Consider the following 12,212-nt stretch of genomic DNA (forward strand, 5'->3'; position numbering starts at 1 on the left):
CTAACCCTGGCTTTGCTGCTCACTCCTTAGCAACTTCTCTCCCTGCGGGACACTTTCATCTTCCCTTGGAAGTGGTGTACTTTCCTACAGGAACGTGTTATCCATTTTCAGTCTTGAGGAACAGATATCATTCCCAGAGCCCAAGCTGAAAGGACTGCTCTGAAGAAAGTTCTCACAGCAATGAGAGGTTGGGCTATTAACTTGTTCATGATTAGCCATCAACAGTCTGCACAAGCATTCTGAAGTGGTTATTTTGGGATTGTGCCAGTATTTGTTCTAAAGTGCCATCTCCTAAAGAGTTATATCACACATTAGTGGCAGTAACACACTGAAATGCTGATCAGCCACTCTGCTGGTCCTGGATTTACTCTGTGTTTGTAGAAACGCAATAACCATTTCCCTCAGCAGTGGCAGAAGTAACCCATAAAAACATTAACTTCAAATTTTACAGTGGCTTAAAACATCTTCAAATAAGCAAATCCACACGTTGTTGGGTCTTGTCAAACTTTTACTTTTTTGTTGGTTTTAGCCTTCCAGAAAATAAAGATTGTCTTCACTCATCACTGGCTATTTTTTCTGTTCTAAACTACTCCTGTGCTGAAGGCTTTCCCATCCGTCTGCCTGCAGACTGAACCGTAGGAAAGCAATGTGCCTTATCTTTTCTCACAGCATTTGAGAGGAGAGAGATTGTAGGTACTTGATGTAACATTTTGAAGTTTAACCTGAGGTGAGGACGACTGGAAGCCCATTGCCAACCTTCTCTGCAGGTATCCCAGCCTTGCAGTGCAGAGGCAGGAATTGAAGCTGGGCCACCGTTCATTCAAGTGATGCTGAGCAGGACAGAGACGGCAAGAGCCATGCTGGGGTACAGCTTCTACCTCTTGGCATGACATCACCACTTCATAAACGCACTGGAGGCCTCAGTGCAGAAACAGTAGTGGTGGAAGATGCAGCTCAAGCCTGGCCTCTCAATCACAACGTAACCTGCATAGGGAAAATCCATGCTTGCAACCTGGAGGAGGGCATAACACATCATCTTCAACCAGCTGTAGAGACTGGAGCAGTTCTGGGTATTTCAGAAACCAAACTGCAGCTGGGACAACTTGCACAGATAAGAAAAATGTATGTATATATGGCTTAGGAAGCTGCTGAGGAGACACATTTTACATGTCAATTGTGGACTTGGAGCCTCTTAGTATATCTCCTTTAATTAAGATAATAATTTTATGGATTGAAGATTCTTTTTATGTTCTTGCAGGTGATGGCCATATTAGCAGAAAGTAAGGTTTATGATTCAGTTGTTGGGAAACACAAACTGGGTTAAACAGATTAAGTGCAGAGTATTTGGCCTAGATTCTGCCAGATGTAAATCCACTGAAATGACTACACAAATTGGACAGTCTGCACCCTCTGCTTTTCCTTTATTTAATCCTCTACTAAAATCAAATAAATAAAGACATATTAAATATGTTCAGTTGAAGAACTGGTGTACTTTGAGGGTATAAAGTGCCCGTTGTAACTAAGCTACACTTAAATATAAAACGGTAATTTTTTTTATATACCAAAACTAATTCAAGTCTTTTAAACAAACACTGACCAGTATCAGTGTGAAAGTAGCCTATTTTTACATCAACCTGCAGCAAAAGATTGCACTCTACATTTCATCAGCATATGAAAAAAAGAGTAATTCTCTTTCCTTACTCTTTTTTTTTTTCACTTCTTTTTACATAATTACAGATTGTAAATGAGACCCACTTGGAGGCCTGTGAATCATGCCAATTTGGCCATGAGCTAGGATTAAAATAATCTTTGGCTGAGCAGAAGGAAGGAAAGAACAAGCAGGGGAAGGTCCATATCCAACCCCACCCCCCAGTCTGGCCCATGCAGCTGTCCAGTTGTGCTCACCATTTAATATTTCTTCTGGAATGACCAACAAATGGTCAGAAAAGTGAGGACTCGATACAAATTCTAATAAAGATTCAGGATTTCTCATTTTATTGCATTCGTTGTCTAACAACAATAATACTCATTGGCAAGAAATTTATTTACACTAACAAATTAAACCACAAGGCTTTGTTGTTTGTATTTAAACTGTAAGAAAACAAAGGGCCACCATGATGTTTTGTTTTGATGTCTCCCAATAACTAAATATTAACCAAAGTTATCTTGGGGAAAACTCAACAATCTAGAGAAGTTCATATCAACCAAGCACAAGAGAACAAGCTCAGACATGGCACTACTGTGTCCTTCATGCAGGTGATCAGACATCAACATGTACAAACAAAAAGTTCAGGATAACATGCACTTCATATACATTTGATCTCTTTAAAAAAAGACAAGAAAAATGAAAAAATCTGGAGCGCAACCATCTCTTTAACCATATAAAAAGAAACAATGTAAGAAGCCAATTTTTACAGTTAGCACAGTGCATTTTAGTCTTTTAGCTGCCTGGTCTTCTAGCAATATGTGTAACACACGTCAGTGACCAGTGAGATACCATCACAACATGACTGGGAAATATGAAAGCAGTTGTTCAGACAGTAAATGTATATGGGAAAGTATAGTCAGAAGAGGTTCACTGTGCACTCTCCACTTCCAAATGGGCTGGTTATTCCTTATGTCTGGTGCCCTGTGATCCCCCTTTCCTCCAGACATTTCTACATTGGGGCCCAAATCCACTTCCACCGGTGTCAGCAGCAAACCTCCCACTGGAAACCCATCAGGAGGCCCAGGCTCCTGGTTTAGGTGGGTTGGATCCGATCTCATGAACTGTGAGCCCTCCTCACCTCTCTGGAAGAAGAGACACGCCTAATGCTGCAAGTTTCACAAACCCTACAGCTTGTTCTTAACACAGTCCACACTTCCCAAAGAAACAGGCAGCCCAAGGCACTATAAGCCAAACCTTCCTGTAAGATGTGCATTTTAAAAATAATTACTTAATGCCAAGAGCAGAAGTATCAGTTAGTACGGCCGGTTAGGAGCAGAAAGCACATTTTATATGGAGGGACTGGAGGGCTCAGTGTCATGACTAAGGTGTCACAGCTTTGAAAAATCAGTTTTAGAGGTGGAAAAGGTACAGTGAAATCCATAGAGGAGGCTAACAAAAGGGACTGTGCTATGTGCAGATGACCCACACTCCCCTGTGGTGAGCGGGCAAGTTGCCTCAGATGACACCTGTTATCCTGCTCAAAAACAAACTGCTGAAAGTGCTACAATAGAAATAAAAGTTGGGATTAAAAGCAGAAAATTCCTTCCTAGAATACAGGCACTCAAGTAAATGAGGATCCTCTTCCTTACTACTGTAGAACTGGATTCTGCACTATTAGCAAGTGGCATTTCTTTCTCTTAGAAGTGAAACACAATTAATTCTCAAAAATGATATATCATTGCCCACCTCTTACTTGCCAGTCTGTGAGCCAGGAGGTGAAGGTGGAGCAGCTCAGGAGGAGAGGAGGCCTTGATGGAAGCAATAAAGTATGAGGAACCCTAATGCTCAGCGTCAAACACAACCCTAATGCTCAGCGTTAATGAGAGCTGAGGGCTGGCAAGTTTCAAAGGAAAGCTGCTCAGTAATTCTAGTGAAGCTCAATTCTTGTGGTATCCCTGCAGCAGACTACAGTCACAGCACAACAGATGCCATTGCAAAAAAAATATAAGAAGTTAAAAAAATACAAAAGTATTTGTATACACTGAAATACAAACATCACCCAACTCTGTCCGGCTTTTTATTACTGGCTTCTGTTCCACTGTGCAATTCTAACCCATGATCTAGGACTAGCTCCACTTACAACAACCCCCACCAGACCTGCTCAGAGCAGGGGGTGAAGTGCAAACAGTGGTGGGCAATCTCTGTGCACTGCAATGAACGAGTTCTGCTCCTTCCTTACACCCTGGTCCTGATCTCCCTAGGCAGACTGAAACTAAATTGGGAGTTTTGACACGGAAGTTGCATGGGTGCAGGAACCCACCACACGGGAAAATACAAGCTGGAACCAACTAACGTCAGTATATTTGGCTGATTTGAACAGAGCAAGGAGGTACAACTTCCTTCACAATGTCAGTATAATAATAGATTTTTCCAGACTAAAGTAACTTGCAGTGTTTTATCTTCTATTTTCACTTTCTGAGAGTTCCATTTTTTGCTAACTGTCCTTTCTTCACCTTTTTAGAGGCTCAATATATTCACAACCTGGAAATACTGCAGCAATGAGCAGAAACTAGAGTTTACAGAACTGGCCTACCACCCAAACCAGAGAGAAAATAACTTCATCAGCCTGCTGTGGTCACCTGGGTGTAATGATGACACAAGTGCATGGAAACACCACACTGCCTGCACAGCAGTTTAATGGTGGCCAGGCAAGTCAGACTAATCAAAACAGCTTTAGCTCCAGAAATAAATACACAAAGTAGGCAACAAGTACACCTGCAGGTGAGCCAAATGAGAAAATCTGTCAAGTTATTTAGCCCAGAAATTTGTTTCTTCTTATTACATCAAACCCCATATTACTCTGACTTAACACTGGTTTACAGGAAGTTTGGGTTAAGAATGATGAGACATCCATCTTTTGCTTCATATGTCATTACACAGTACAAGGGGAAAAAATGCAACACAATTTTAAAGATTCTGCAGAACAGCAAAAAAAGTTTCAAACTATGCTTTATGTCTGTTATCCAGTGACATTTCTACACATCCCAAGATTGAGTTGCATATTTAATAAAAGGAACCACATAAATCTCTTTCATCACAGAAAGAAGAGCAAAATTCTTGACATTGTTCTGTTTGCTTAGTTTTCACATGTTGATCAAAATGCATTTTAATAGTTTTATTTTAAATTTAAGCTACTATTTTTTAAGTTAGGTTTTTGTTTGTTGGGGTTTTTTCTTGTAGTCTGAGAATAACAAAATTACATTATCACAAAGCAGTAAAAATCCCCTGAATACTTAAAGGACTTAAGTCGAATTAGTTATTCTGCAGAATAAGAACACAATTTACAAAGAGATTAACTAGGCACTGTTCTAAGCAGCAAGAATGAAAACTCAGTCAAGCAGTCTGCTCAGGTTTCTAAGAAAACAAAGAACATAAAATGGGGACACCACCTGAGATTACTATATACAACCACTTAAACACTACTACAGTGTAAACATAACTTAAAAAGAAAATCATCATCAAATGCATTTATCAACATTGTATTTAAGAGATTAAATTTCCAGTTTCTTCCAGATAACTTCTCTTACTCAAAGAATGCTAGTTTTATGAGGCTGTTAAACATTTGTATAATTTTTCTCCTATAAAGAGCACAGAAAGATTTACTGCAATGTGTAATTTTTGTTAGCAGGTGTATTTTTCTGCCAGTGGTCTATCTCAAGAAAAATATTGCAAGCCTTCAGAAGTATCAGAAAGTATCTTTTATGGCAATTTCAGTTTTAGAGCTGAATAAAATATACATCAAAAACCTGTAGAAATTGGATTTGGAAGGAAAAATAAAGCTAATGCTAAGTAGATCTGCTGTGTATTAATTTTGAATGAACTACACTGTCTCAGTTTATAGACCATTTTATATGTCAAAGAAATTATTAGAATCAAAAGAAATGTAACTATAAGCAGTGCACCCCAAGTGTTTCAAACCTGAGCTTCAGAGAACTTTGCAGAAACAAATTTGAATGCTGCAAAGTGCAGAGCAGAAGAGAAGCCAAGCCAAACTAAAACAGACGTTTTCTTCAAAAGAATTCGGTATTTGCAATTTCAGGCTGGCATGTTTTTAAGTTCAAGATTCTAACTTTGTGTCACCATCTAAAACAATATATGGGTTGGCACGACCAGATGAAGACTGCCACTTCCAGGATGCATGAATGGGAAGTGGCACTTCTCAACTACTACAGTTAGCTTCAACTGTAAAGCTAATACCCCCCAGCTTCTCATTGTGGAGATTTGCCTGTTGTCTCCCCATTCTTTTGAAGAAATACTGTATAGTTTAATACTGCTCTTAAGAGGCAGTAACACCCTACACTGCTTCTGTTTGTCATAGTCAAAACTACAAAGCAGGCTTCACCGATGGCCTCACACACCATGGGAATCTCTGAAAGATATAATATGACCACTGCTAAGCCAACATTCTACAGCCAATGCCCCAAAATGCAGGTTTTGGTGGGGATATTCTTTAAACACATCAATCAAAGCTGTTAAAATGTGGGAGCTTTGGACTTAGTAACCATCATCTCCATGGCAGCACTGACCTTAAAAGCAATGTACTGAATTTAATTTTAACCAGAATCACTCGTCTTCCTCTTTTTAAAGTGCAGTTCTGTAAAAAATAGAAATCTTTAGCAGACTCAAGTCGGATAATTGTTTCTAACAACAGCTTCATAATAGCAGAGCACAAAGCTTATTCTTCCAATGCTTGTTGGAGAATGAATCTGAAGATGTGGTGTTTTTCCTAGAAAAAAACCCCAAAACCTCAAAACAAAATAAACCTAGTTTCCTGTTCAAAACACATGAAAAAGAAAGTGGAGTGTGCTATAAGAAAGTTGCCTACACGCTGGGAGCACAATGAAATTTATACAGATATATATGCTGTGCTCTAGTTAGAAATTTATCCTTGCTCAGATATCTAAAGGATAAATGTTATCCTCAGATTTCTGTGTAAACCCACATAACCATTTAAGGCTTTGCCTCCTTCCTGGATTAACTATTGTACAGTTAACAGAAAGAGTTTCACCTCCTGTCTTTTACCCAGGGGGAATATTGACTCTCCTGTCTTATCTCCAGTGTATAAGAAGTCATTGAACAGTTGTGTTTCCCGAGCAGTGTCGCTTAAAGGTACTGACACAGGATGAAACTTACTCCAGCAGATGGAACTGAGTATCCAAACACTGTAAAGAAGGTGAACTTCCAGTTAGAAAGTGAAGTCAAGTCTTATCAGACAGAGCACAACTCCTTTTACCCAGCTGAAGAAATGTTCACCAATTGTATTGACTGGCCATCCTATTCAGAAGAGGTGAAGCAGTGGACCATGCTCCTTGGCATCATGCTGGTTATTGAAGTGACCAAACACACACAGCTCAATAGAGAAGAGTAGTTTGGAAGGAAACACCACCACACAAATATGAAATCTGTTAGCTGGCAGCAAGAACAAAACAAACCGAAGAGCTGGGGTTGTTTCACATGGCAACAACAACAAGCGTGAACTGGATATGCGGGAAAAGAAAACTACACAATATAAATTTCCCTAGTCATTCTATGTATAGCCCCATTTCTCTGTACACGATCTTGGGTGATGAATACAACAAAGCTGAAGGGGCACCAGTGGATATGAGTTCCTCTTCCCTTGACATGCCTCCACTTTCTGAACACAGCCGCACTTCTCCTTATCACTGCTCATTAGTGCCCTCTGTTGCATCTGATGAACACTTGTCTGTTTTCTTTGATCTCCTCTGCAGTTGCTCTTGTTCCTTCTTCCGAAGCTTTTCCCTTTGCTTTTCCATTTTCTCTTGAGCTTTGCGAGCCTTCTCCAAGGATGCTTTCATTTCCTTTAGCTTTTTTTTAATGATTGCTCTGTCCTGGGAAGATGTCATACCAAGAGCCTGAAGTGGAGAAAACAAAATTAAAGAATTTCATATGGTTTAATCTGTCACAATTTTTTTTCATATTCTAATAGTAACTCTTAGGTAGATGACTGTAACAACTAAGTAGATCTGAGACAGACTCAGATCTGATCTGTAAGTACTACTTTCCATGCCTTTCACTTCTAGAATATTAAAGAATGATACCTCATTGCCACTACCAATGTTGATTTCATTGATCAAATAAGGCAAATAAACTATTTTCTTGAAGTCATCTAAGTCTACATAGAACAAGACTTCCCAATTTTCACTGCTATGCCTTAGTCAAAAGTTCACTTGCACTCTTCTAAAACCCCTAGAGTTAGTGAAGTGCCATCAAAAAAATGCAGAAAGGAAACACCAAACTTGGACTTTCAGATCTGCTGAGCTTCCCACAACTCCTTCCTGTAATTATTTTTGACAGAAGTAGGTTTGTATTTTCACTACAAGAAACAATGCATACTTTATACATCAAACCTATATTTAGTTCTAATACAGTACAACTGGTATCAGCTTATGCCTCCAGTATCCCACTATAATCCATTATTCTGTTGCTAGTTCTGATACGTTTCTGTCCACTATCTTCTCTGAATCACCCTTTCACAGAACAGAGAGGGATAAGAAATATATGCATGCAAATACCACTTACACATGCTGCTATATGATTTACACATGCAAATACGGGTATATTATATACACCAAGAATTTTCACAAAGCAATTGCCCTCTATTTCTGAAGCTTCTGAATCCAAGTGCATATGGGAATTTCTTGAAGTGTTGCTGTGGCTTTATACTCTGTGTTACTATTCTAGTCTATCACCACTCCACATGCAGGGATTTACTGCTTTCTGAACGAATTCTTACTGCCTTTAAGATTATGTAAATGACAAAAAATACCATAGTTACTCTTGAAGCCCAGTCAGTTAATTACCTTGAGCTTACTCCCATCCAGCTGAAGGAGATGCTCCCCGTTAATGTTTTGGGCACTGAATTCGGCAACATACTGTTCAAGGTTCAGGCTCATTAACCAGTGGGAAACCTGCTGCACACTCCACTCGTGAACAGCACGACTCTGACAATGACTGTGCTTAGGCGATTGTCCATCGTCCAGGATCTGTGACAAAAACATGCTACATTATTATTGAAAGGGTAACAGATGAGTAACAACATTTTCCTGCACAAACAGCCAGCAGCAGAGGTATCTGTACAATACCTCTTGTATTGTACAAGAGGTACACTACAATCTTTACACTACAATAATAACAATTTCACACTGCTATATTACATGTCTATCTAACCAGACACCCAAGAACAAGAACAAGGTACCCAAAAAATCTTTTATCTATAGAACCATAGAAGAAAAAGGAACTGGCATTCCTTTTAACTCAAACAGGGATTCAAAGGGCCAGGTGGCACAATTCAAACCAGGTATGCTCGATTCCCCCACAAGATTTTTATCCTTCAAATTAGAAGGTTTCTAAAGGATGACATGAATTGTGCATTCCACCTCCTTGGCTCATTCACAGATATTTATGATTTGTTTAAGCTATAAAACAAGAAATTTGAGGGGAAAAAGAAACCCTCAGAAAACCACTGCAAAGTTTAAAGTGATGACATCAAACAGCCAGTGAGACTGGTACTATCTATGGAAGATTCATGCGATGACACAGAGGAGCAGTATGGAACACACAGTGATCCCACAGCCCTGGCCCTGCTCTCATCACTGCTGCAGATGACAGCACAAACCGTACCACAAAGGGCAGGTGGGATGTCAGCTGCCAGAGTAGCCTCATGTCCCTGCTCTGCCATTTTATTCCACCCAGGGGTATGCCAGTGGGGCTGAAACAAAAGCTACTCTGTCCTGGCTGTGGTCAGCAAAGCAGCTGCTACAGGCTGCAGCAGCTGTCTGCTGTTGCAGCAGCTTTTACACTGAGTTAGATGATGCTGGGAGCTCTCTCAGCTTCTGGCTGTCCAGTTCTCAGGGCTGGGGAAAAGACGGTTTAAGCACTATCTTTTCCTTCTCCTGTTGCCAGCAGGAGCACAGTGCAGCTGATGCTTGGCCTTGTAGATTTGTTTTGACACTGACTCTCCTGCCCCTCCCAGCATACTGCAAAAACTGCAGTTTGCTGTGGCCTTGAAAACTCTTAGCAAAAAGGAGAGGGGAACTCAAGAAAAGGAAAGAGGAGCCAGTGACACCTGCATGTTCTGCTCCAACAAGGGGGTTCACCACACAACACCATAAAACAAGAAATGTGACTCTGCAAAAGAGATGATACATTGCCACGCCATGGTCACAAGATTCACCACAACAGCACACTAGTATCTCACCTCATCATCAATCATATCCAGGCTCTGAGTGAGGGAGCAACAAAGAAATGGGAAAGAAAAACATTATAGAAACACAATACCAAACATGGAACAGCATGTAAAAGTTCAGGTAAGGGCAGCACCAAGATTTGCAAACAGATATGGCTACTCAAAACCACAAAGATTTCTTTTGAAAAACTATTTCCAGAAGCAAAGATGTTATGTTGAAAGCTCAGCACACACATGATTTGGCAGCTAAACCTGACAGTATGTCAATGAAACACCTTTGGAGTTCCCTATCTCAACACTCTAGAACTGGTGGGAATCTCCCTGATGACTCCATTTCCAAGAGTAAAAGCTCCTTAATTAGAAGAGAACTGCCTGCAAGAACTGGATTCCCTCCCCACCCTGGAGGAGCCAGAGCAAAGCAGTGCTTGCAGCAATGCACTATGAGAGGCTGAAGAGCAGCACTGGCCTAACTCCTGGCCAGGGTGGCTGGGGTGGTTTCCACTGCAGCTCTTGCTGAACACACTGCCTCATTTGGAGGCAGCAATTTGGCACACAGCAGAGGATGGAGAAAACACATTCATTTTTATAGACCTGTTCAGGCTTGATATTTTAGAAACAATAAAGCAGAGAGTTGAACATGCAAAAAGAAAGCATTTTCAAGCTTTTAATTCAATACCACTCAGAACAGGGCATTGTCACAATCAAATACATAACATAGGGGATATTGAACATGGTGAGATAATTAAATGTATTATTAAGATAGTACTAACAGTAAAAAAAGTGCAAATGATGACTTTGTTGTTTTCAGTAATTCACAGGATACACAGGCCTGTCTGCAGTCTCCTTTTGTTATGAATTGCTGCCCTTAACTACCTGCAGTAGGAATGTCCAAAGAACAGTTGGGTTTGTAGATTTGCAGTTTGGCAAATGGGGTTGTGCAGAACAGCCCTCATTGTTAAAACAAAGTAAATCATGCAAGCAGTAATAGAAAAATCTATCATACAGAAAAAAAAAAAAAGATACTTCAAGTTCCTCATGTCTGGGAAAAAAAATCCGGCTCAAATCTCACATGAAAAATGTGAAGTATGGAGTATTAGTAAAAGAACAAATGCACAGGTTTTCTGAGTCCACAGGATTTGCTGTCAGCTACTGTCAAATTGTGCAGCCTCACTGACAACTGAGTTACAAAACTAGTATTGTAAGAAGAATATTTTCAATACGTTATATTCAGCTCAATTATGTCACCAATTTATACAGTTAGGAATACCTTTTTACTTTATCATTGTTTAAAAACTCTAGTTTGAAGAAACTGAATTCAAATGCACTGTGCAAAGCAAGCACAAAGCATGCAAAGTGGATTAATACACACAATATAATCAATAGACATACATTCAGGTACAGTAACACACAATTACTGTATATACAGGTCATTTTATCAGGGTAAAAATTAGTGTGGGTTAATTCATCTTACATCTCAACTATATTTACCAAACTACAGTGTAGGTTTGGTATATCAAATTGTCTCAGTTATGCCTAATTTAGTGTATTTACATATATACACCTATGGGTTCACATGTATATATTTAGAGTGTAGGGAAAATTTATTAAAATGTGTGAGGATACAGTATCTGAGGATATAGCATCTCTTAGGAAACCAACTGCATTCCACTTTCCTATGATAATACCACAGGGTATTTATTTAAAGTCATTATTATATGAACAAGAAAAATCTTAATCTAGAAACCAAGATTAATTTTCTTCTCCAATTCTATTGCCTAAAAAATTCCCTTTATTATTCAAGTAATCAAGCAAGATGCCACTGGAGAAAGAAAATAACTATTTCCCAAATTAAACAATTTCATCAGCATACCTCATCTGATGACAATGCTAAGGAGTGTGAGAAGCCTGGGGTTTTAGGTTCTGCTCCTAAACCACTCAAATCAGCTGAACTTGTGCTGCTGGGACTGAAATCATCGTTGAATGTGAAATTCTGTGGACAAAAAGAGGAGTGAGAATGAACAAATGATTGCATATGTGCATTCAAAAGGGAAATTTGCTTTTTGTTTTCCAGGTTGGCATAGCTCAGGAGTGATTTCATTTCATTTACCAAACCAATTAAAATGTACATGAGGAAGCCTAATTTTTTTATTGTTAATATTTATAGAATACACAGTATTTTTACCACTGTGTACTTCAAGAGACACTTTTACCAGCTTAATGCCTCAATGAATAACAAAGGTGTCTTAAAGCCATTTCCAGACTCTTAAGATGCTGGCTCTCATCCTGGAGCTAAATTAC

The 12,212-nt window shown here is 39.4% G+C and overlaps 1 protein-coding gene across 5 annotated transcripts in view; it reads right to left on the reverse strand.

Annotated features, from left to right (window-relative positions):
- Positions 1–1,972: 1,972 nt before the first annotated feature.
- The window catches only part of PPP1R9A (protein phosphatase 1 regulatory subunit 9A), a 136,863-nt gene continuing 126,623 nt past the window's right edge, over positions 1,973–12,212 (reverse strand). For 3 of the 5 annotated variants that reach the window (XM_051802609.1, XM_051802612.1, XM_051802610.1), the window contains 4 exons: positions 11,785–11,904; positions 9,927–9,950; positions 8,530–8,712; positions 1,973–7,581 (listed from right to left, as the gene is read on the reverse strand). In XM_051802609.1, coding sequence (XP_051658569.1) covers positions 7,369–7,581; positions 8,530–8,712; positions 9,927–9,950; positions 11,785–11,904 — 540 coding nt within the window. In that variant the 3' untranslated portion in view covers positions 1,973–7,368. The remainder of the gene's footprint in view (positions 7,582–8,529; positions 8,713–9,926; positions 9,951–11,784; positions 11,905–12,212) is intronic. The other 2 variants (XM_051802611.1, XM_051802613.1) reach the window with 1 other exon arrangement.

The sequence above is a fragment of the Manacus candei genome, unplaced genomic scaffold (assembly GCF_025592945.1).
Source record: "Manacus candei isolate 608988 ecotype Guabito, Panama unplaced genomic scaffold, ASM2559294v1 h1tg000056l, whole genome shotgun sequence".
NCBI lineage: Eukaryota > Metazoa > Chordata > Aves > Passeriformes > Pipridae > Manacus > Manacus candei.